General features: G+C 47.8%; 1 protein-coding gene across 1 annotated transcript in view; it reads left to right on the forward strand.

Annotated features, from left to right (window-relative positions):
• FAM227A (family with sequence similarity 227 member A) overlaps positions 1–24,882 on the forward strand; it is a 79,471-nt gene that overhangs the window by 2,381 nt on the left and 52,208 nt on the right. The window contains exons 3-10 of the mRNA XM_026479628.4: positions 801–1,028; positions 2,734–2,816; positions 8,926–8,995; positions 9,582–9,658; positions 11,058–11,204; positions 17,022–17,123; positions 17,626–17,730; positions 19,628–19,751. Of these exons, the coding sequence (XP_026335413.2) occupies positions 887–1,028; positions 2,734–2,816; positions 8,926–8,995; positions 9,582–9,658; positions 11,058–11,204; positions 17,022–17,123; positions 17,626–17,730; positions 19,628–19,751 (850 nt within the window). The 5' untranslated portion in view covers positions 801–886. The remainder of the gene's footprint in view (positions 1–800; positions 1,029–2,733; positions 2,817–8,925; positions 8,996–9,581; positions 9,659–11,057; positions 11,205–17,021; positions 17,124–17,625; positions 17,731–19,627; positions 19,752–24,882) is intronic.

Here is a 24,882-nt window from a genome sequence, read left to right on the forward strand (position 1 = left end):
CAGAGTAGGGACCAGGAGGAAGGGCAAAGGGGCAGGCATAGAGAATGCAGGGCTGGGGAAAGGCAGAGCAGAAGGCGGGAGCCCAAGGAGAGGAAAAGACAATGTGGTGAGCCCCTGGGGTAATTCTCCCACTAAACTACCTTTGCTCTCTCCTTCCATCACATATGAGCTTCCTGAGGGCCGATCTGAGTCTTTTACTTCATTAGAACCAGGCCTGTGCCCCTGGGCTCTGGCCACGGAAAAGCCACAGATGGAAGTATGAACTCCTGGCCAATAAGCCAGGATCCAGGGGGGCAGTCCAGCCAGAGAGTTCTGAAGCCAGGAGGAAGAGTAGTGATGGGGCCAGTTTTCTGGGAAGGAGCAGGAAGCCTCAGGTGGGTCAGGGCCCTCATGCTGAGGAGATGGGCCCAGGGTCTTAGAATCCTGGCATCTGAGAGCTGAGAAGGGTCTTAGGAAACGAATCCAAATCTCTGGCTTGGCAGGTGAGTCTCAGAGAGACGGGGATTTGGTTTCCTTTCTAACTTGGAAACTGGTTATGCTGGGTGGCCTGGAGCCCTGGCCTTTTAATCACTCTAGTCTCCTTAGTTGAAAAACTAAAACAATTTTCAAGGGAAACGGGATGGCAGTGGTGGGGGGGGGGGGGGAGCATCAACAGGAAAGGAACAGTAAATATGCCTGAAATCCCTCAGAAGGGCTTGTCAGACAATGGGCTCCGCTCCCCACGTGGCGCGTAGCACGTTTTACCAGGTGAGCGCGGGTTGTGTTTTCTAAGGTGGTTCTATGCTCTGTGTGATTTCCAGGAGGCTGCCTGAACAAGACTGGAGTAGGAAATGGGAGGCTCTTAAGTGGACACTCCCTGTTTTGTCCGTTTCCAAGAAACTGGACAATGGATCATTTCAGGAACATGGATGTCATCAATGTCACTGCCTTGCCAATGGTGCCAGTGGATGAGCACCTGACTGTGCCCCTCGTGGCACGGAATGCGGCAAAGAATGCCCTGAGGAAGAGTCTGGAGGACAACCCGCCCTGTATCCTTCCATGATGCTGTCTATAGTCCAGGCCAAGTGCACCTGCCACAGAGCTAGGACCCGTGCCTGCGTCCATGACACGCACGATCAGGCCCTTTCCTTATGTGCTCGTTCGTTGTTTTCAATCAGTTAAGCCCTACCTGTCCTCTAAAAGAATCTGAGACTGTGACGGATCGTGTGATTTGAGTTTATTGTACTAGGATAATCAGAAAGGGCCCCAGAGGAAGAAATATTTGTGGAAAGAATAGGGAAGAAATTGTCTCATTCTTTCTCTTCTGCCTTCCAAAGAATTACAGATAGCAACTAAGAAGCCCCACTGTAGCCCCCTTTGCCCCCAGATCAGTGAGCTGAAGACCCAACACTGTTAGTGTTCTCATTCCAGTTGACCTTGCCTCTTCTCATCACCTGCCCGCCCTTCTGCCTGGGCTCCAAGTTTGCCCTTTCTGGCCTCCCCCAGGCTCTTCCAGCATCGGACTTCTCTAGCCCTGCCTTCATTGAGCCACATCTCACGTCTGACTCTGAACTTTCTGCCAGAAGCCCATCTCTGGAAGACCTTAGAGCTCAGCTGGCAAATAACTCTCTCGGGTTATAAATAAGCCCAGGTCGGCTCGTCTCATCAAGAGCTCATTGACCTTCAAGTTCCACTGGTGCCAGCCAAGCTGCGTGTGTCCCTCTGCATCCCCTCACCTTCTGCAGCTCTCAGGAACCCTTCTCGAGATGAGCACAAGCGGTCCCATCAGGGTCTGCTCTGGGGACTCACTTTCCAGGGCCTTTTTCTAGTGTGTCCCCTCTTTCTTCTTAATTCCTCACTCATCTCAACCTAACTAACCCATTTCACTTCCTGTGGTTTGTCATGTCCCTCCTTGGCATCGTCATTTGTCAAGTATCCTCTGATCTTTAAGAGCCCTTGAGGGTAATGGAAGTAAGAGTGAACCCTGCTTGATGGGGAAGCAGTGAGGAGTGATAAGGATTACAGGTCTTCTACAGAGGATATATTCTAGACCAATTGAGGCCAAGACAGAAAGAAACGCAAACGTAGAGAGGGTAACAAGAGGGGCCCTTGAGCGGAGCAGAGATTTCAACAGTGATAAACAAGGTCGAGACACCCTCTGACCCAGTTATCCCTTACCTGAAAATCTCCCTTAAAGGAATAATGCAAAATACGGAAACAGCTCTCTGACTAGAAGCATCATGGCATTATTTTTAATTGTAAGAAATTACGAACAACTTAAATATTCGATAGCCATGGAACAGTTAAGTGTATTAAGGTGCACTCTCTAAATGGATTCATACAGTGCCCTTTAAAATATCTTGAGGATTATTTAGCTTTATGGAAAATGATCATAATAACAAGTGGAGGAGAAGTCAGAGTCCTAAAAACAGATATTTGCTGAGACTATAATTAGGCGAAAAGGTATGTATATAAAAAATACTGGAAGGAAATCTCCCCAAATCCTAACAGAAGTTGTTAGCGTGGTAGCATAACGGATAATTCTTTTTCTGTTTTCCAAGGTTTCTAGGATATGGCTAATTTTCATCTGGAATTCCTAAAGGAACTCATTTAAAACGACAAAAGAAGTGTGAATGTTTGTAAAGAAAATAGTTCAGTGGAGAAACAGCTCAGAAAGAGAGTGGGCCAGGCTAGCCTGCCCTGTGCCTGTGTGATCAGTACCCAGAGAGTTTCCTTAGCGGACTCCCCTCCCAGCCTGCCTCATTGGCTCCATACACCGGCTGAGCCAAAGGATTGCTGAGCTCGATCTGAGTCCCAACCCACTGGCCAACATCCTGGTGAGTGATGGGTGCTGAGACAAAGGCTTCCAGGCAGGAAGGGCCCTGGGAGCTCCCCCATTTATTTGAAAGCACATTTGCACAATGGAGATCTCAAAGATATATTTTATGACTTAGTGAACTTTATTTTTGGGAGCAGTTTTAGGTCCCCAGCAAAAGGGAGCGGCGAGTACAGAGTCCCCACATACTCCCGTCCCAGCACACGGGCAAGCTCCCCATCATCACAGTGGTACATTTATTACAACTGATGAACCTGCATGGACACGTCATCATCACCCCAAAGTCACCGTTTACATTAGGGTTCTCTCTCTGTGCTGTACATTCTTCGAGTTTCGACAAGTGCAATATATCCGCCTTTGCAGTATCGTGCAGAAGAGGCTCGCTGTCCTAAAAATCCTCTGTGCTCCTCCTCTTCACCCCTGCCAGCTCCTGGCCACCCCTGCGCTTTCTGCTGTCTCCATAGTTTTACCTTTTGCAGAATGACCTAGAATTGGAGCCCTCCAGGGGGCTGGCTTCTCGCACTTAGTAATAGGCATTTAAGGTTCCGCCATGTCTTCTCATGGCTTGATAGCTCGTTTCTTTTTGGCGCTGAGTAGTATTTCTTTATCCGGATGTACCACAGTTTATTTATCTGTTCACCTCTCGGTTGCTTCCAAGTTTGGGCAATTATGCATAAGGCTGCTGTGAACATCTGTGTGCAGGGTTTTGTGTGGACATACATTTTCAGTTCATTTGGGTAAATAGTGAGAGCGTGGTTCCCGGACCATATGGTAAGAGTATGTTGAGTTTTCTAAGAAACGGCCAAACTGTCTCCCAAAGTAGCTGCACCATTTTGCATTCCCGGCAGCCACGAGTGAGAGCTCCTGTTGCTCCCCATCCTCACTGGCATTTGGTGTTGTCAGCGTGCTGGGTCTTGGCCAGCCTAACCAGTCTGTAGCGCTATCCCCTGGTCGTTTGAATTTGCAATTCCCGAATGACAGTGTGCTATTGAACATCTTTTCATGCGCCCGCCTGCTCTCTGTCGATCTTCTTTTTTTTTTTTTTTTTTTTTAAGATTTTATTTATTTATGTGACAGAGAGACAGCCAGCGAGAGAGGGAACACAGCAAGCGAGTGAGAGAGGAAGAAGCAGGCTCCCAGCAGAGGAGCCCGATGTGGGACTCGATCCCGGAACGCCGGGATCACGCCCTGAGCCGAAGGCAGACGCTTTAACGACTGCGCTACCCAGGCGCCCCTCTGTCGATCTTCTTAAGTGGGGTGTCTGCTCAAGTCTTTGCCCCATTTTTTGATTGAGTTGTTTTTTTATGGTTGGGTTTTAAGAATTCTTTGTATATTTCGGGTCACCGTCCTTTACCAGATGTGTCTTTTGCAAATATCTTCTGCCAGTTCACTCCCAACTAAATCTCCTAACCCCGTCCCCCTTGGCAGCTTGCTTTCCACCAAGTTCCTCTGTCCCCAGGGCCCTTGAGCTGGTGATTGTCTCCACAGCTTTCGGCTTCACCCTCTCCCCCAGCTTTTCCAGTGCTGGCTTTTGGGGTCAGTTCATCTCTTGAGTCCATCTTTTTGTTTTATTTATTTTTTAACTTTAAATCACAAGGCATGCATGTTTATTCTAAAATACTCAGACTGGGGCGCCTGGGTGGCTCAGTCGCTTGAGTGTCCAACTCTTGGTTTCAGTTCAGTCAGGACCTCAGGGTTGTGAGGTCGAGCCCCACATCGGGCTCAGCACTCACTGTAGAGTCTGTTTGGGATTCTCTCTCTCTTTCCCTCCTCCTGCACCCCTCCCCCCTGCTCATACAGTCTCTCTCTCGAAAAAATAAATACTTTATAAATAAATAAATAAATAGCTCAAACCATCTACAAGTATGTAAGTAAACTGTGAAAGTCGCAGCCCTATTTTCCTCCTTAGAAGTGACCATCATTAATTGTTTGGTGTGTCTCCTTCCAGAACTTTTCTTATGCATTTAGAAGTATAGAATACATATATTTAGGGTTATTGTTTTCTTTTTTTTAATGTGAGTAGGGTCATACCATAAATACTGTTTTTTAACCTGCTTTGGGTTTTTTCTTACTCATTTATTTTTAGCATAAATATCTCTTGGAGATTCTTCAGAGGCAGTGCTGTTGACCTGCCCCATTCTTTTTGTGGCTGCATCATATTCTGTGGGTTGGATGTGGCATAATTAATCTGACTGTTCCCTATTGATAAATATTTCAGTGGTATTTTCATCAGAATGAACATGTGAATATTTCTGTGTATGTATCTTGGGGCTCATTTGCAAGTATTTCTGCAGGTAGAGTCCCAGAATTGAAATTTCAAATTTTGGTAAATAGTCAAATAGCCTTTCACAGAAGTAAAGCTGTCGTTTTCTCATGCAGCACTGAGGCTAGTTGCAGTCGCCCCTCCCCCACCAATTGAATTGTGAGTGAAGGCAAAACACATACATTATTTGGAGTGATTGCATGGACGTTAAGCAACCTTGTATCTGTGTGTGTGCACTAATCGGTGGGAGAGGGCATAGCCCTAAAGGCACAGGCTCTGGAGTGAGACTGTCCAACTTTACATTCCTGCTCCGTTGTTTTCTCACATTGTGACATTAGGCAGGTTATTTAACCTTTGTGAATCTCTGTTTTCTAGAAAATGATGGAAACAGTAATAACGTATCTCCCTCTTAGGGCTGTTGCAAGAATTAGAGGAGTTAAAACTCACAAAGACCCTTAAATCAGGGCAGAGAAGAGCACCTGGCTCCCAGGAGGGACATTGTATATGTACAAACGTGTAGGAGAAAAGTCTGGAAGGATACACACCAAACAGTCAATGGGGTCAGTTCTGGAAAGGGAGTGAGATGGAAGGCGAGTAAAACGTTTTTTTACTCTACATACTTCTGTAATGTTTGGGTATTTTACAATAGGAATGTGTTTGTATGTCAGTTCTGTGATTTTTTTTCTTAATGATAATTTTAAAAGCAGGAAAAAGAATGTTTTGCTCCCAGAAGCAGGATCCGGTGGCTTTTCAAGATTGCCCAGTGTTGGCATATCTCCTCAGGTGCCCTCCGTTGCCAGGCGGAACCAGGAAGGGGCTGGCAGGACCAACCCTGGGTCCTCCTGTGACCTAGAGGAAGGGACCCCTTGCCTGTCCTTCCTGTCCTCTGCCCAAGCAGCTGGTCAGCTCTGTCAGGCCTGCTCTCTGCCAGAGCCCATCCCCCGGCTCTCCTGCCCGGCCTCTGTTGGCTGCGGGTCGCCCTGCCCTCTATTCTCCAGGCCTTGACGGTGTGGCCGCTTCTCCTGAGTCAGCGCCTTAGCCAGACTGGTTTCTCCAGCCTCTCTGCTGCCTGGCACCTAGCCCAGTGCCTGGTGCCCAGGAGCTGCTTTGTAGATGTGTAGTAATGAACGAGTAAGCCCCCGATCTTCCTCCCCACGCCCCACACGGCCATGTCCTATTTCTGTTCCCTCTTCCATGCCCCAGGTGTGGGTTTCCCTCGTCTCTGGCCGTGACCTTTGCTCAGCTCCCCTTTCCAGTCCTCCTCCCTTCCGCGCTCTGCCTGCAGCTCGGCACCCTGGAAAGGCCTTCACTGCATCTTCCACCCCAGGACTAGCGTAGGTGCTCCTTCTGGGCGCACGTCTGGCATCCTGTCCCTCCCTACGGCAGCACCCATCACCCCGTAATCACCGGCTTCTCCCTAGTAATCCTCGAGCCCTTGGGAGGCAGGGATGGCAGTCACTGCTCACTGCTGCAGCCTCGCGTGGGGACAGCATTGCCTCTAGCAGGTGCTCAGGAAATATCTGTGGAATGAATGATATGGTTGCAAATTGTAGCTTCTCTCCTGTCCTTCAGCCTCATATTCCAGCTACCTGGAGCAGGGACACCAAAACCTCGCTGATCATCAGATTCCCCAGGGAGGTTTTTAAAAACTAAAAGTGAGGGGTGCCTGGGGGGCTCAATCGGTTAAGCATCTACCTTTGGCTCAGGTCATGATCTTGGGGTCCTGGGATCGAGTCCCATGTTGGGCTCCCTGCTCAGTGGGGAGTCTGCTTCTCCCTCTTCCTCTGCCCTTCCCCCCTACTCATGCTCCCTCTCTCTCTCTCCCTCTCTCTCTCACTGTCTCTCAAATAAATAAATAAAATCTAAAAAAAAAAAAAGCCCTAAAAGTGAAAAGAGCATCGCACAGGACTGTGTGTTTTGTGTGCTCTCATGGGAACAGGATTTCTCTGGAAGGCTATGTAAGAACTAAAGGCATTGGTGGTGGGTAGGAGGGAGACTTTTGACTCTACTATTTGATTTTGTACTTTGTAAAATATTTACTGTTTTTTAAAATTTAAGTAGAGAACTAGTCAGGAGCCACCGTAAATAAACAGTTCATGACCCAAGGCAGACATCAGGAATGAGCTTCTCTAATGAACTGGTCTGTCTGAATAATTCCCCAGCCATGCTGGTCATCCGCCAGGTTTGGGAGTTGACTTCCTGCTTACAGGCACTGCCGTCATCTCAAATGCAAACAGCCCCGCGCTGGTTTCCTCATTTCCCCCTAAAACTTTTCTTCCAGTGTTCATCTGCCCTTCCCGCTCTCTTTGTGTGCACATCTCGTCCATCCTTCCAAGGCCCGGACAATATTGGCTACAGTGGCATCCTGATAAGGCTCAGAGACGCTGCTGTTGGATACGTGGGCGAATACCCAGCCCATTCACTCATCAGGCCCTCTCTTCGACTGCTTTTTTGGAACAGTAGTGTTGACAGGCTTAACCAGATGCGACCCCTTTCCCCATCTACACACACCTGCACACATACCGATTTCGGATAAGGTGATGGGAAGCTGGGGGCGCCTGGGTGGCACAGCGGTTAAGCGTCTGCCTTCAGCTCAGGGCGTGATCCCGGCGTTACGGGATCGAGCCCCACATCAGGCTCCTCCGCTATGAGCCTGCTTCTTCCTCTCCCACTCCCCCTGCTGTGTTCCCTCTCTCGCCGGCTGTCTCTGTCTCTGTCGAATAAAAAAAAAAAAAAAGGTGATGGGAGGCTGGAGGGCCATTTCATAGTGTATCAAACCTCATCATGTCCCCCAACACTCATGTCCCCCCTCTTCTGGGCAGTCCTCTGTGAATGCTCCAGCTCGCACTACTCTCATTTGTTCGAGTCCCAAACACAGCGGTTTAGGACTTAACTGGCCCATGTGTGCTGACGTGACTGTCCAAACAGATTGTAAATTCCTAAGGGCAAGAGCACAGAGTCCTAATCCTTCGTTATCTTCATTATCCAAGAACGGGGCTGGCCTCATGGCTGACAGTCAGTACAACTTGCTGGGTCACCGACATTCATTTTTCTTTCCTTTTCTTTCCTTTTCTTTCCTCAGGAAGGGATTGGGGGCGGGGGAGTCAGAGATCCAGAGAAATCTCTTGAGAAGTCAAGGGTATGGTGATTAATAATAATAATAATTACCCTTTATTGAGTAGCTCCTATCTGATAGTAGCCTCTGTTCTAGTGTTTTAAGATGCATTCAATACTGTATATCTGATTCTGACTAGGACCCGAGAAGGTAGGTATCATTGTCCCCCTACAGAGAGTTTAAACAATAGCTTTTTTTTTTTTTTAAGATTTTATTTATTTATTTGACAGAGAGACAGCCAGCGAGAGAGGGAACACAAGCAGGGGGAGTGGGAGAGGAAGAAGCAGGCTCCCAGCGGAAGAGCCTGATGTGGGGCTCGATCCCAGAATGCCGGGATCACGCCCTGAGCCAAAGGCAGATGCTTAATGACCGCGCCACCCAGGAGCCCCTAAACAATAGCTTTTAACCCGTGGAGCTTAATTGGAACCCCATTCCAAATCCTGTACCCTTCAGAGGTGTCGACAAGAGGAGGCATAGCCAGGAGGAGGGGCAGCGTGAGAGAGGGCAGAGGTGGGGGAATGTATTGGTGGTGACACTTGGGGGGGGGATGAGGTCAGTGACACCAACGGCCACCAAGGCCCTAGCACCTAGAGGGAAGACAGCGAGGCGTGCCACCAACTTTGCTCCAGGCCTTTTGCACACCAGCAGGAGAAGTGGCCTGGTCTCTGACCCCCACCCCCCTCCAAGATCTGCATGAGTCCCTAATGCCCCTTTTCTTTTTGGTTTTTGAAGGCAATTGAGAGATTTGAGTTGGAGAAGAAGGCTTTGAGAGAGAAAAGTCGCGACAGTTCCAGAGACCGAGGCAAAAATCCTTTCTCATAGCCTTGCTGGTGCTTTTGTGGGGTTCGGCTTTTGTTAGTATGTCAAATGCAGTTAAGCAGGAATCCAGCGTTTTAGCTGAGGATGTCTTTGTCCTCTTCCGAAGAAGCCTCACGTCTGAGTTCCTAGCATTGGGCAAGTTAGGAGGGAAGGACAGCGCACTCAGAGACGGCCTGCCATGTGGCACACTGCGCCACTGCTTTCACGCGGACTCCCTTGTTAAATCTTCATAATGTCCCCACCTGTGGGGTAGGTGCCACTGAACCTAGTTTATAGATGAGGGAACAGGCTCGGGGACGAGGGAACAGCTTGTCTGCAGTGGGTCCTGGATTCGGGTCCCTGCCTGCCTTCACAGCCCATGCTCTCTCTGCTCCTCCTGGGGCAAAGAGTCTAACCCATCAGAAGCTGAGTCTTAGTGACTCAGCAGCGCAGGTGGGGTCCAGTGAGACTAACAGTGTGGCCGTCATCTGGCAGCTCAGACCAAGTGAAAAAGCACAGCTGAATTACTGCTCAGCAGGGGACAGACCCCATGGTTACTCACATCCTGTTTCTCCTCCGTTCTTCTGCAGACAAGAGTCCAAGCAAATCACAGTATACTTGCAGAGGCTCAGAATCCAGGAATGTCAGATCTTTCATTTTTAAAAGGGTAAGGGATCTATTGCTGGGTCTCTTTCTGACTGATTTCTGCTGGGCACGAAATAGATTTTAGTCCTGGGGAGGGCGTGCTTGGCACCCGGCTGGGGATGGTGCAGGAAAACCACAGGGTGCCCTTCTGAGAGGATCTTAAGCTGTCTTCATAACCCTAGAATGTCTCATACGACCCTCAGAGGGGTAGCATGAGGAGTCTTCCCGAGGTCATTTGTTTATTTTTAGAGCTTCAAAGGGGGGTCCTCTTAGAAACAGTAAGTTCAGAGTGGGCTCACACGGAGCCACGGTGCTGCCCCGCTCCAAGAGGCCCGTTCACACCGCGGTGGAAGTTGTGTCCGTCACTCGGACGCCGCAGGAAACTGACGGTCAGGAGTAGGGCAGCGACCTGTCCAGCATCCTGCACCTGGCTGATGTATGGCCGGGCTGGCCAATGTGTCTGCGGCAGCAATCTGTCCCCACCTCAAAGCCACCCCAGGGAAGATGCTCCCAAGCCGGTTCTTTCAACTACCCAGGTCGTGTGTATTCAGACCTTTCAGTGCCGGAGCACACCAGACCATCCGTTATTGTTACTATGTTTTCACTTCTCAGCCCAGGAAATTCGCAAGCCGCAGAAAGCCCGATGCTCGACAGTGGGTCGAAACTGCCACACTACGTCTGATGGTGGCCGAGCAGATGTGAATGCCCTCCCCAAGGTGGCACAGCTGGTCAGTGGGGGCGCTGACCTCTGGCCCAGGGGGGTCTGAGTCAGGGTCAGGGTAGTTCATCAGAGAGTTCTGCCAATGCCAGTGCCATAGCCCGGGTAAAAGGCGCTCAGTCCCCCAGAACGTTTCCAATAGGTGCCTTGGGTGATGGTGATTGGTTTCCTCTTCCAATTTTCTATATTTTCACATTTTTATAATTATCATATTGGCTCTTTCAGAAATTCTTTTCTAAATAAATAAACCCAAAAGGGAGGAAACTATATGCTCCAAATCATTAATGATGGTAATATTAATTGGTGGTCATCAGCGAGTAGTTAATTAAGTGGTAGCATATCTCCTTAACAGGATCTGTTATCTTAAGTGGTAAATTGGAAGACAGTGCGGCAATGTGGAAAATCTACAGTAGAGAGAGCAGAGCATGAAGAGTGTATGTGTGTGTGTTTGTATTTCGTAAAGCGAGTGAAGTTACACATACGTATGCGTATGCAGGTGCTCAAAGCCTGAAAGGGAAGATAGAAATAACACAAACAGGAATCTGGTAAGAGGTGCTGGGGTCATGAATGCGCCCCCATTTTTTTTTCAGTTTTCTAGAAGGTGGTTATATCGTGTTCAGGTTGAAAGGGGGAAGATATCATAGTATTGGTTTTAAACTGTCCAATGACGGACCTCAGTTCCATATTCTGCTTTTTGTTTCAGAAAATAGCCCATAAAAATCTGCTGGCGGAGCTGTACCAGTACCCAGCATTTAACAGCGCCGTACCAAACAGGCTTCCAAACGGGGTCAACTTCTGTGACATGGTGGGCAATGTGGTCCGGGCCGAGAAAAACCCCCTTAGTGGCAAGGTAAGGAAAGACAGCGGGCAGCGCACCACTGTCGCACCCAGCTCCGGGGCGCCCAGCTGTACCCCAGCTTTACAGCAACCCGTGTGGCAGGCAGACGCAGCTGTCCCTGTTTTATACCCCAAGAAACGGAGTCACGGTCACTAAGTAAGTCACCCAGGGCCACACAGTTTGCAAGTGACTGAACTGAGATTAGAACCCAAACCCACACGTTCCCTCCAAAACCTAGATTCTTCCTGCCAGAGGACTGGTTTCCAGACTGTTTTGATCATGTTTCCTATGAGCAAGAAATGGTAAGTGTCCGCCCTCACAATGTGTTTCTTTTTCTTTATAAATGATGCAGGTGCTCTGTTGTCAACAGCTACATTGTATGTTAGTAATGTTAATTTTTTTTTTAAATTAGACATTAGTTAGAATATTTTCCTCCCACACCCCTTGGCACCCCTTGGAGTGAATTACCACTTGGAGTGGGGTGCACTGGAGCACGCTGGGTTCCTTAGGAAGTCGGGTGGGGGCATTCCGAGGCCCAGAGCAGCTGTGAGACACCACTGGCCACTCAGGAGGTGGGGCCGAGTGTAAGGCGGCGTGGGGAGGGGAGGAAGCCCAGGAAATGGTATCTGTAGCCCTACAGCCGTGCCTTGGCGCCCTTCACGATTGTTCACTAACCACCATGTCCCCAAAGCAGCTCCTATCATTGTCCCCTGGGCTCCTAACTAATCACTCCACCGTTTGGGGACCCAGCTTCATTGTCTTAACTACCCACACTTCCCAGTGCTGCTTCAAACCCCTCACTCGCCCATCTCTCTCTCTTTCTCTCCCTCCCTCTATCCCTCTGTCTCTTTCCCTCCCTCTCTCTCTTGCCCCTCCCCCCACCTGCCTTCCTTCACCCCCTCCTCTCTTCACCAGTCCTCCCTGCTGCCTTCTCTCCAGCGCTGTCTCTACATCAGTCCCATCCATCTCACTCGGTGTCTCGCATTCACTTTCTAAGAGTAATGATCTGTTCCGGGCCAGTCACTGGCCAGCATGGTGATGGTGTTTGCTGGAGTTCCGGTGCCTGGTTCCAACATGGACTGCAGTCAGCATGTGGACAGCTGCCTTTGACCAGGCAGTGGTGGCTCTGGGGTGGGGTACCTGATCCCCTGCTGTCCTCAGCTCCGAGGTGGAGGAGTGGCCGGCACGCAGAGCATCACATTTGCCCCAGGACAATGTAAAAAGATGTTCCCTGCGTGGTTATGTGTGATAGCAAGGACCTGGAAGGTAACCCTCTGGGCTCTAGTTTCTTCTATAAAATACAGATATGAGCAGTCTCTACCTAGCGGTGTTACTGTAAAATTAAATATGCTAAGGATCTTATTTAAGTGTATAAAAAGCACTTAGGGGGCGCCAGAGTGGTTCAGTCGATTAAGCGTCTTACTCTTGGTTTGGGCTCAGGTCTTGATCTCTGGGTCCTGGGATGGAGCCCCACGTCGGACTGCACATTCAGCAGGAATCTGCTTGTCCCTCTCCCTCTGCCCCTACCTACCCCCCACCCCGTTCACGTGCACACTTTCCCTAAGATACATAAATAAATCTTTTTAAAAAACTGAAAAGCACTTGGCATCGTGCTTAATAAGTCATGAGTTCTCAAAAAATGGTAGTTTCTCTCATCAGCATTATTAGAAATAGTTTAAGGATGATTAAGAGAAGGCCAGCTCCGTCATTTTGGGTACATATATCGTGGACTACTTAGCCATTGAAACGAGTGCTTGTAAAGAGTGTATTTTGCTATGCTGTGATGCTAAATGAAAAATATCAGTATAAAAATTCTACAGTAAGTCTGGGGATGAAATCACACGTAGATATTACCAATGTTCGCTGAGTGATAAGGTTATAGCTTTTTCTTCCTCCTTTTTCTGTGCTTTAAAAAGAAGAAAGGGGCACCAGGCTGTCTCAGTCGGAAGAGTATGCGAGTCTTGATCTCAGGGTCATGAGTTCAAATCCCACATGGGGTGTAGAGATTATTTAAATAAATAAGAAGCTTTAAAAGATAGATAGATAGATAGATAGATAGATAGATAGATAGATAGATAGATAGATAGAGGAAAGACTTAAGAACAAATAGATTGTATGTTTCAGGGACCTGCTGTCCTGCATGACATTCCTGCCCCCTGGCACAGCCACACGCACTCGTGTTCCATTTGCTAGGTGGGTAGCCCCAGGGACAGTGACTACTGTTACTTAATGTCCCATTTGGAGGGCCCATGGGGAATGTTCTCCTTAGGACTTAATCCCCAGAAAAACTTCGCATCTCCTGGCATGCTTTTCGTCTTACAACTGATGCTTCCAACTAATGCTTTTCTTCGGCTCCCAGGAAACTCAAGGCAAATTTGTGTCTTACCGTTATTTTAATTTAATTTAATTTTATTATTTCTTAAAGTTTTATGTATTGAAGGAATCTCTACACCTAGCACGGGGCTCCAACTCATGACCCCGAGACCAGGAGTCTCACGCTCCGCTGACTGAGCCAGCCAGGCGCCCCGGTGTCGTACCTTTAAAAGGACCTTCTTCCGTCCTGCTCAGGGGCCATCGCAAACCCTTCCCTGCCTCCTCACACCCTCTCCTCCATCACTTCTCCCTCCCTCTTGGCAGCCCACGTGCCTCTGCTTCAGAGAATCTGGAGGCCGTCACTAGACCAGGAGCTCCACGAGGCTCAAAGGCCCGTCTCCCTTGCTCAGTGGCGGGTGCCAGCCCGGCACCGAGCCTCGCCTGGGACGTGGTGAGCTGCCCACGCTCGCTGCCCTGGCTTCTCACTGCCGCTCTCTTTCAGTGCTTCTGCAGCCTGTCCCCTTTCCCGTTCCTGAACATGGCCCGAGTCTGTCCACCCTTCGCTCTCAGAAGGCCAGGTCCGAAGGATGTACGCTGTTGTTACCTTAGATGACTGCTCTGTGGAACCGACCCAGAGGACGATTCCTGCGCTCGGAAGTTCTGTCCTTCCTTGGTTTCTGTGGTAGCTTCGCCGTCTGCCGAGGCAGCCCACGTCCTTCAGGACCCCTCCCTCTGCACAGACTCATGGGGACGGCGCAGGGTGGACAGGAGTCATCGTCTCCCCACCCAAGGCTCCCCACTGCGTCATACCTCCAAAGCCCGAGCTGTGCTCCCGACCCCCATGTTCCTCCACCGCCTGCCCTCAGTCTCCTCAGACCGGCTTCTCCTCCTGTCTTGTTGAAAACCACAGCCTCCCACCCGAGCATCAACCACTCTTGTCCCTGGCCCTCGCCCCTGCATCTGAGCCGTCACTGAGATTCGACTGCTGTCTTCACTGTACCTCCTCCTTCCCACCGCCACTGCCAAGTTCAGGCCCCACACCTCCCTGTCTGGATCCCTGCACCTGCTGCTCCCCAGGCCGTCGGCCTTACCATCTCAATCCCCTCTAATGCACCTTCTGTGCTGCCTCCAGGGATCTTTCTAGAACAACAATTTCCCACACCTCCCTGTCTGGATCCCTGCACCTGCTGCTCCCCAGGCCGTTGGCCTTACCATCTCAATCCCCTCTAATGCACCTTCTGTGCTGCCTCCAGGGATCTTTCTAGAACAACAATTTCATGGTGTTCGTGCCCTGTTGAAAATTCTTTGGTGCCAGCTGTCCTCCCTCCCCCTGTCCAGTGGCAGAACCACCCTCGGTCCCAGCACCCAGGTGCCTCATAGTCTGATGCCTGCCTGGCCTCTCAGCACCCAAACCACAGCACAGAAACCCCTTGAAGTTCCCCAAGTGTGTCCTGCTGTTTCCCAACCTCAGCACGTGCTTTCTCCTGTCTGTGCAGCTCCCAACTCTCCCTTCTTCATCAGTCATTTTTACTCTCAGAGCCTCCCTTCAGACCCCAAGCACAGGTTAGCTGGCCCTCTGGGCTCCGTACCCCCCTGGATTCCTTCTCTCAGGGCACCCATCACACTAGATTACAAATGTCTGCTTGCCTGGGAACATCTCTGAGGCAGGGACTCTCCATCACCATCCAAGCACCTAGTGGGTGTTCAGTGAATATCGTGGAAGGGCTGAAATGAAGTCCTTGTTGAAAGGGAACAGGAGTATGAATAAGTAAGAACTAGCATGCCCTTAGCGAGTGTTTCCTAAGTGCCTGGCGCTGTTTTAAGCACTTTGTGTGTCTAACTCGCTCGTTGAATCATCCTATCGGTCCTCAAGGTGGGGACTGTCACTTTCCATTCTCCATGACGTCAGCGGGCTGCGTCTCAGGACCCAGAGGGGGTCCCAGGGGACCAGCCAAGAGGGGCCCTGGCTGCTCCCAGGCTGGAAATCAAAGCCGAGTCAGCAGGAGGTAAAAGCAGAGTTTATTGAAGGTATGGAGAGAGAGCAGGTGGAGACAGAGTGTCTGGGAGACTCAGAAAGGAAAGAGGTATGAGTCTTGTCTATGTTCGATGTCTGGGGTGGTCTGGTGTATGTGTCCTCACAGGCAGCCAGGAACTGGTTCGAGCAATGGCAGAGGCCCAGATGTCCTTCCTTGGAGCCAGGCGTTTTGGTGTCGATGTCTAGCACCAGTGGTCTGGCATACACTGTCCAGTCATTCTCACCAAGGCCTTCCTTAGGTGTCATCTATGCTGGAGAAATTGTCAACTCCTTGTCCTTTACAAGGAGGCCATGTACTATTTGCATTCTGAGGCTTGTGTGAGGTGGGGGGTGTGGGTCCTGGCAAGAATAAAATCAGGAAAAGGAGCAAAAAGCAGATCTTTATGGAGTCCTTCCATTTCCCTGTCTCATCTGGATGGGGAAACAGAGCACATACAGCTTCAAGAACGTTGCTCAAGGTCACACGGCTTGTAAGTGTAAGAGCTGGATTTGAACCCGGGCAGTCTGGTACCAAAGTCGGTGCTCTTCACTGTTCCGACTCTACTTTTGCTCTAAGTTAACAGGAGGAATGGTGAAAAAGACAAAGAGAGCTCCCGGCTAATGCAGGAGGCTTGCTCAGCGTGGCACTATGCCCTCCACTACATGGCCCTGAAGGGAGAGCCAGGGGGTCTCTCCCTTCGCATCCAGGAGGTGGGGGGCAAGAGCGGGATCTCTTTGCTCTTCATAAAGCTAAGGGGCAGCCTGTGTGGTGTTTCTGGGATCAGGCTGCCCGCTTCAGAGCCTCCCGGGCCATGTGAACTTAGGCAAGAATCCTAACCTTTCGAGCCACTTCTATAAACCGGGGATGCCAGCTGAGCAGGGAGCTCGACACAGGGCTTGATCTCAGGACCTTGGCATAACCTGAGCCGAAGGTAGACACTTAACTGACTGAGCCACCCAGGCGCCCCGACATATTATTACGTTACTAAGGTAGTAGCTTTGGAATCAGAGGAAGGTTCCTGTTGCATCATAAGGAAGCCTGAATTTTCTGCCTCTTGGAGTTCACTGATAATTCTATTCTAATTTTAGAATTCCGTAGGTTTCCTGGGAAGGCGGGAACTTCCTGGTCCAGTGATTTGCATGTGTATGATATCTACGTTTGTTGATTGCTGCTGATTGAAGTGGGTGAGAGCTTGCCCCCCCGCCCCAGCCTGGAGTTACAAGTTTCCATCCCCGCCCTAATGCTTGCTGGCTGTATGTAAAAACGCCTGGAAAGGCCCATAGTCGGCTCTCACTTTAAAGGGTAAATGTTGTTTTTAAGTTGACGCCAAGATGACTGGCGGGAAGATGGTGTGATTGGTAACAGTAACAAGGTGTGGAACGTAGGAGGAAATGCAGGTCTTGGGCAGAGAGGATGATGAATCGGCCTGTGGCTCCAGGTGAGAAGTGGTTTTTTTCAAAACCAACAGCAATAAGAATGTGAATTTTTTTTTTTCCCTAAGTCTTTCTGTTCAGCTAAAGAATTAGAGAAGTTTCTCTCTTCTCCTTCTCCAAGAGCCATATGGCTGGATAGCTTCTGGTGGATCTTTCATGAGAGGTACCAGGTAAATGCAAATTTGATCTCTTCTCTCCGTCGCTTAAGTTATTTTTCTAAGGAACAAGCCCCAGCCTCTTTAATGAAGGCTCTCTGATCGTGTGGAGCACCCCTGCAGCCCCGTCTGCCATCCTCCCCCCTCCCCAGACCTCGCCCATACCCCCTGTGCTTCAGCCACTGCACAGTGTCTTGTAGCCCCCGGAACATCAGGAACCGGTCCCTGTCACGTGGCTGGTCACCTGGTCAAGCACAAGGCGCGAGCAGAGTCAGGACCTCCCAGCCCAGACTTCGGGCGCTCGCTTCAACAATCGGCTTCTACGCATCAATCTAGTTTATAAATCTAAAAATGAGTGTACTATTTCATGAATAACATGAGGTTAAACTCTCAAGAATAATATTTCTCAAAGTTCACCCTTAAGAGTAGTACAAATAGTACATATTTCAGCATCTCAGCCGTTGGCCGTTTCAGCCAAGGACTCTAGTAATTCCTTCTCCACTTTTATTCCTGGTAGCCCAACAAGGAGGTCCAGAATAAGCTGTTTGACCGGATAGCCCAAAACTACGCCTCTCTCTTGTTGTGTGAATCCAAGTCCCACTATGAAGAGGCTCTCTTAAAAGTGAGCATCGACCACTGTTGGGAGGGAAGAAATCACACTAGGTATCTCTTCACTTCTGATGCCAATAGAACGCCCTTCACGTTCTTTCCGTGAGGCAGTAAGTAGGTTGTGCGATATCCACGCACCGACTTGTAACGCAGCAGTTACAATAAATAAAGTCTATCTCTATATGGCATGTTTCAAGTGAAAAGCAGAGCAATTTATAGAACTCCGTGTTTAAAAATGTGTATGTGTATGTATATATATGTATGTGTGCCTATGAATAGAAAAAAAAATCTGGAAAAATACGTACTAAACTCTTAGCAATGGTTATCTCTGGGGAATGAGGTTGTAAGAGACTTCCTTTTCTATTTTATGTATTTCTGTAGTAATTATATAAGCATGTAATTTTAAAAGTATGAATATATATTCACAAAGACCGATTTAACTACATAAATTATTTAAATTACCACAGTCAGGCTTAAAAGGCAAAGGAGAAACCGCAGAAAACACGTGGCATATACATCATACAACATAAGAAACTCTTACAAATTGGTGTGCGTGGCTGGCTCCGTCAGAGGTCCATGCCACACTTGGTCTAGGGGTCGTGAGTTCAAGCCCCATGTTGGGTGTGGAGATTACTTAAATAAATAAAAACTTAAAGAAAAAAAAAAAGAATTTATACAAATCAATAAGAAAAAAGGACAGTTGACAAAGTACATAAACTAGAAATTCACCAGAGAAGAAATATAGATGGGGAAAAATAGTTCACCCTTAACGGTAGTCAAACATACAAATTAAAACAATAATCATTTGATACCCCTTTTTACCTGCGAGATTGCATGGATTCAAGAGTAATTCCCAGGGTTGTGAAGGATCTGGAGAAATGGCACTCGGACAGTCTGAGTGAGAAGTGAATTGATACATTTTTGCTGTAAGGCGCGTCCACTAGTTGAGTGTCCGCCTACCAAGTCCCGTAGATTTTCCGTGCCTCAGTTTCATCATCCATGAAATGGTGATAATGCCTCGCTCACTGAGTTGTCCTAAGGATTAAATGAGATGATGTTTGTAAGGCACCTGACATACCGCCCAGCACGTGATAAGCCCCCAGCACATCATAGCCGCTTATAATTACTACGTGATTCCATCTTCTGGAGGGCGTAATCGAATACTGAGGAAAAGCTGCTTTCCCTCATGCTTTCCACAGAGTTTTGACTGCCTGCTAATGTGCCAGACACAGAGGTAGCTTAACAAATAAAAACAATTAATCCACGTAATTTGCAATGTAAAGTCTTAGAAACAAGACAACATCCACTGCTGGGGGATGTTGAAGTAAATTTTGATATGCCAATCCGCCCAATATTATGAAGGTCATTCTTGGGGGGAAAAAGTTCCAAAGAGTGGGTAACAACCCAAGGAGTGCTTATACTATATTGTTAAATGAATAAGGCCAGATATAAATGTATAATTTGAGATCAACCATAGTTAAGAAGGAACACCAGTACCACTTATGCATAGGGAACAAAAAAAAACCAGTAGTAGTACTTCCTGTTATCTCTGGGAGGTAGCAAGATGGGCAGGTCAAATATATCTTGTTGTCTGGGCTACTCTTCGGCCAGGTGGCAGAATGGGCTGAGCCACAGACGAGGAGCAGAGGAGCTGGGGGAGGGGGAGGTTGCTGGCCAAGCATCTCATGAGGTTTGAGGTGTGGTCCCCATGCAGGGTAAGGAGTCCACCAAGACGTGGGCCAGCAGCAGATGGAAATACCCCCCCACCCCCTCCCCCCGTGAATGGAAGGCAGCGCGGTGTCAGGAAGAGAGTTTTATCACAGATCCTCTCTGCAGTCAGGAGCTCTTTTCTGGGTGTGGAAATGTCCAGGCTGTTGTCTGAGCTCTGCTCCCCCTCCCCCCACCCCCAGAAGTTGCCATCGCTGCTGAGTAAAGCCGTGTATACCAGCTTCTGCTGCTGCTTCCCGCAATCCTGGTTCAACACGCACGAATTCAAATCGAGCATCTGTAACACGATAAGCCTGTGGATTTCAGGTAAGAGGGGGCTGCTCCGTCCCGGGGAAAGTGATTCCCGAAGCACTTTTCTGCCTGAGCCTAGGTGTGTGGTTTGCCATCGCCCTTGCTGACATCAGAGAAGGGAAGGTGTGCAGTTAGAGCCCCCAGGAGGACTGATTTCCCTGCTTCCACAAAGAAACCAGCTCTGAGACCTTCCTCGCCCCCTCTTTGTGCCCAGCAATCTGCAGGAAGCGGGTTTCAGCAGACGTTAGTTGCCCGTGTGCTGTGGACTGATGGACCCAGAGCTCAGGAACCCAAAAGCGGATGCTGGTTGGCTAATCTCCCCCTTCCCCTCCAGGGTGACCCCATGTGGCCTCACCGTAGTCTCCTTGTCCCTGCCACACACGGTGCCAGGCTGAGGTTTGCTTTTTAACTACCTTTCACTCCCGTTCCCTACTCCCCTCTTGTCGACCTAGATATTTCCTGAGGTCATTAACATCTGCTTCCAGTTGAGAGGTTCCTGTGTACTAAGGGCTGTGCTAAGTAAGCACTTTACATTTCTTACTGTCTTGGGCGCCTCCAACTTCATTCCCACATTGGGATATTTGCTAGGAGAACTCACAGTCTCAGCACCTGGTTATATTCACGGCTGAGATTATAGCAGTGGAGTCAGGACACACAGCCAGGGAGTGCTCTTTAAGGGAAAAGACAGGCAGAGTCTGGAGGACTTCATGTGCAGGCTTCCTTCCGCTCTTTGCCTTCCATGAGGAGTTAGGCAGGGCGCTCTCATCCCCCAGCAACACAAATGTAGCAACACATGTGATGTTTCTGCCCGGGGAAGCGTGCTAGAGACACAGCACCCCAGGTTCATACTGGGGACCGGTCACGTAGACACCTGTGTCTATCATATACCAAAATTCCAGGAAAGCAGGTGTTCAGCAGAACCCACGTTGTTCTACAGATAGTCTAGGCACAGTGAGCCATGCTTATCAATTAGGGAAAACATTTCCCCCCAGCTATATTGTTATCATTGACCTATAACATGGTGTAAGTTTACGATGCACAAAGTGAAGATCCGATGTGTGTGTGTATTGAGGAATGTTAACCATAATAAGGTTAGTTAACACATCCTTCAGCACACACAATTACCATTTTGTTGTTATGGCAAGAAGACTTAAGGTCTACTCTCAAAGCAATGCTCAAATATCCAACACGGTATTGTTTTTTTTTAAGATTTTATTTTTATTTTATTATTTGAGAGAGAGTGCGAGCGAGAGCGAGCAAGTGTGAGCATGAGCAGGGGGAGGGGCAGAGGGACAAGCAGACTCTCTGCTGAGCCAGGAGCCTGATGCAGGGGTCCATCCCAGGACCCCAGAATCATGACCTGAACCAAAGGCACATGCTTAAACCAACTGAGCCACCCAAGTGCCCCTACTACACAGTATTAGTATCTGTAGTCATTGTGCTTGTACATGAGATCCTGGAACTGGTTCCTTCTGTAATTGGAAGTTTCTACCCTTTGACCAGCATGTTTTCCTTTTCTCCAGCCCCAGCCCCTGGCAACTGCCATTCTACTCTCTGCTTCTATAAGTTTGGCTTTTCAGATGTCACGTATAAGTGAGATCATGCAGTCTTTGTCTCTCTTTGCCTGTCTTATTTCACTTTAGCATAATGCCCTCAAGGGTCATCCATGCTGTTGCAGTGTCTGATTTTCCTTCCTTTGTTACGGCTGAATAATATTCCGTCATGTATCTGTACCACATTTTCCTTATCCATTCATCCATCGATGGACACTCAGGTTGTTTCTACATCTTGGCTGTTGTGAATAATGCTGTGAACGTGGGATTGCAGAGATCTCTCTGAGACAGAGGTTTCATTTCGTTTGGGCATCTATACTCAGGAGTGGGATTCCTGAATCATACGGTAGTTTGATTTTTAATTTTTTGAGGAACTTCCATACTGTTTTCCATAGTGACGATACCAGTTTACATTCCTACAGCGCGCCAGGGTCCCTCTTCTCCACATCCTTGCCCACACTTGTTATCTCGTCTTTTTGATAATAGCCATTGTAACAAAAGTGAGATGATATCTCATTGCAGTTTTGATTTGCATTTCCCTGTTGATGAGTGTTGCTGAACGCTTTTTCATGTACCTGTCGGCCACGTCTTTGGAAAAATACCTGTTCAAGTCCTTCGCCCATTTTTAATCAGATGATTTGGGTTTTTTTACTATTGAGTCTATGAATTCCTTATACACTTTGGATATTTAACCCCTTATCAGATTTATGGTTTCCAAATGTTTTCTTCCATCCCGTATGTTGCTTTTTCATTTTATTGTTTCTTTTGCTGTGCAGAAGCTTTTTCGTTGGATGTCATCCCACTTGCTGATTCTTGCTTTTGTTACTTGTGCTTTTGGTGTCATAACCAAAAAGTCATTGCCAAGACCGATGTCAGAGAGCTTTTTCCCTCTATTTTCTCCCAGGAGTTTTGTGGTTTCAGACCTTACATTTAAGTCCTTCATCCATTTCAAGTCAATTTCTGTATCATGATTCAGTCGTGGTAGTTTGTACACTTTTTTAGTTGACCACATTTTATCTCTGGGCACTCAGTTCTGTTTCATTGATCCATGCGTCTGTTTTTATGCCAGTACTGTACTATTTTGATTTCTTAGCTTTGTGATATAGCTTAGAATCAGAGAGAGTCATGCCTCCAGCTTTGTTGTTTGGTTCTTTTTTTCAAGATTACTTTGGCTAGTCAGGGTCGTTTGTGGATCCTCACAAATTTTAGGATGTTTTTCTCTACTTCTGTGAAAAATACCATTGGAATTTTTCCCTTTTTTTTTTTTTTTTTTTGAGTTTTGATAGTGATTGCATTGAATCTGTAGATGGCTTTGGGCAGTATGGGTATTTTCACAATATTAATTCTTTTGATCGATTATACAGCATATCTTTCCATTGATTTGTGTCTTCTTCAATTTCTTTCATCAGTGTCTGATGGTTTTCAGTGTATATAGATTTTTCACTTCCATGGTTAAATTTATTCCTAAGTATTTTATTGCTTTTGATGTTATTATGAGTGGGTTGTTTTCTTCATTTTTTTTTTCACAGAGCTCATTGTCAGTGTATAGAAACCCAGCTGACTTTCATATGTTGATTTTGTATCCTGACAACTTACTGAATTTGTTTATTAATTCTAACAGTTTTGTTTTGTTTTGTTTTGTTTTTTTGACAGAGACAGACACAGCGAGAGAGGGAACATGAGCAGGGGGAGTGGGAGAGGGAGAAGCAGGCTTCCTGCAGAGCAGGGAGCCCGGTGCGGGGCTTGATCCCAGGACCCTGGGATTATGACCTGAGCCGAAGGCAGATGCTTAATGGCTGAGCCACCCAGACACCCCTAATTCTAACAGTTTTTTGGTGGACTCTAGGTTTTTCTATATACAAGATCATATCATTAGCAAGTGGAGATAAATTTACTTCTTCCATTCTGATTTAGATGCGTTTTTTTTTTTTTTTTTCTTTTCTTTTCTTTTCCTTTCTTTCTTCTCTCTCTCTTTCTTTGTCTAATTATTCTGGGTGGTGAGAATGGATATCCTTGTCTCATTCCTGGTCTTAGAAGAAAAACTTTTCTCATCATTGAATATGATATTAGATGTGGGCTTGTTGTATGTGGCCTTTATTACATTGAGGTGTGTGCCCTTTGTACCCACTTTGTTGAGAGTTTTTACCATGAAAGGATGTTGAATTGTGTCAGATGCTTTTCCTGCATCTACTGAGATGACGGTGTGATTTTTATCTCTCCTTTCATTAATATGGCGTATCACATTGATTTGTGGATGTTGAACCATCTTTGCATCCCAGGGATCAGTCCCACTTGATCATGATGTACGATCCTCCTGATGTGCTCTTGAGTTCATTTTGCTGGTATTTTTTTGAGAATTTTTGTGTCTATATTCACTGGGGATATTGGCCTGTAGTTCTCTTTTCTTGTAGTGTCCTTATCTGGCTTTGGTATCAGGGTAAAGCTGGCCTCATAAAATGAGTTTGGAAGTGTTCCCTCCTCTTCAATGTTTTGAAAGAGTCTGAGAAAGATTGGAGTTCATTCTTTAAATATTTGGTAGAATTTGCCTGTGAAGCCATCTGGTCTCGGGCTGTTCTTTCTCTGGGAGGTTTTTGATCACTGATTCAACCTCCTAACTCATTACTGGTCCGTGCAGATTGTGTATTTCTTCATGATTCGGTCTTGGTAGTTCGTACACTTCTAGGAATGTATCCACTTCTTCTAGGTAGTTGGGGAAAGTGGGATCAGTGTAAAGAAATGTTTACCAGCCAACTTGCAGATCCTGGCCAAAGGCCAACCTCGCAAGCAAGATTTTCCAAGGATAGAAGCCTGGGGCCCGTTAAGTCTTTTCCGCAGACCCATTTAATCCTCTTAACATATGCAGAGTCAAAGAGGTCCAGCAGCAAACAAATGGGGGAGCAGGCATTCAGATCCAGGCTGTCCCACCGCAAAGCGAGGTCTTTGACCACTGTGCCATCCTGCCTCTCATTCTCTGACTCTTTTCTTTCTGTGCCTCCTTCCCCTTAACCATTCCCAGTAATAAACTTCCTGCCCACTTACTTTGTCCAACGGAGACAGTATCTTTGCCCAAGAGTTCAAAATTTCTCTAGCAACCCTTGGTCTTTAAATCCTTTCTAAACCAAAGAACTGAGGGAGACAGTGGAGCCCTTCTACTGCCTGAGAGTTCAGGTTCCAAGAAGCCAAGACTCTGAAACACATGGTTTGCTTACAAGAAAAGCACTAGCCCCATTAACATCACCATCAAATATTTAAGGAGAGCCCGTTTCCGTTTAGCTAAGTGTGATAGTATGTTGAGCAAATACTAAGCTCCTATTTATCATGTGCTAGGCCCAGTGCTAAGCCCAGGAGGTGTAAAAGTGAATTAAGATCCAGGTCCTGCGCTCGGGTCATAGTTCAGCTCAGGTCCTAGTTCAGCGAGAGCAGAAGAGATAAGCAGGAAAAGGAATGATTACAATGCTTTCGCATCTCTGCAGCCCAGGGCCAGGTGCCCTGCTGTGACCCAGTTGTGATCCACGCTATTGAGGGGGTAGGGCGAACCTCACCATCTCTTTTCCAGAGGAAAGCACTAAAGCCCTTCCACAAAGGAAGTGGCT

This window comes from Ursus arctos, unplaced genomic scaffold (genome assembly GCF_023065955.2).
Source record: "Ursus arctos isolate Adak ecotype North America unplaced genomic scaffold, UrsArc2.0 scaffold_21, whole genome shotgun sequence".
NCBI classification, from domain to species: domain Eukaryota; kingdom Metazoa; phylum Chordata; class Mammalia; order Carnivora; family Ursidae; genus Ursus; species Ursus arctos.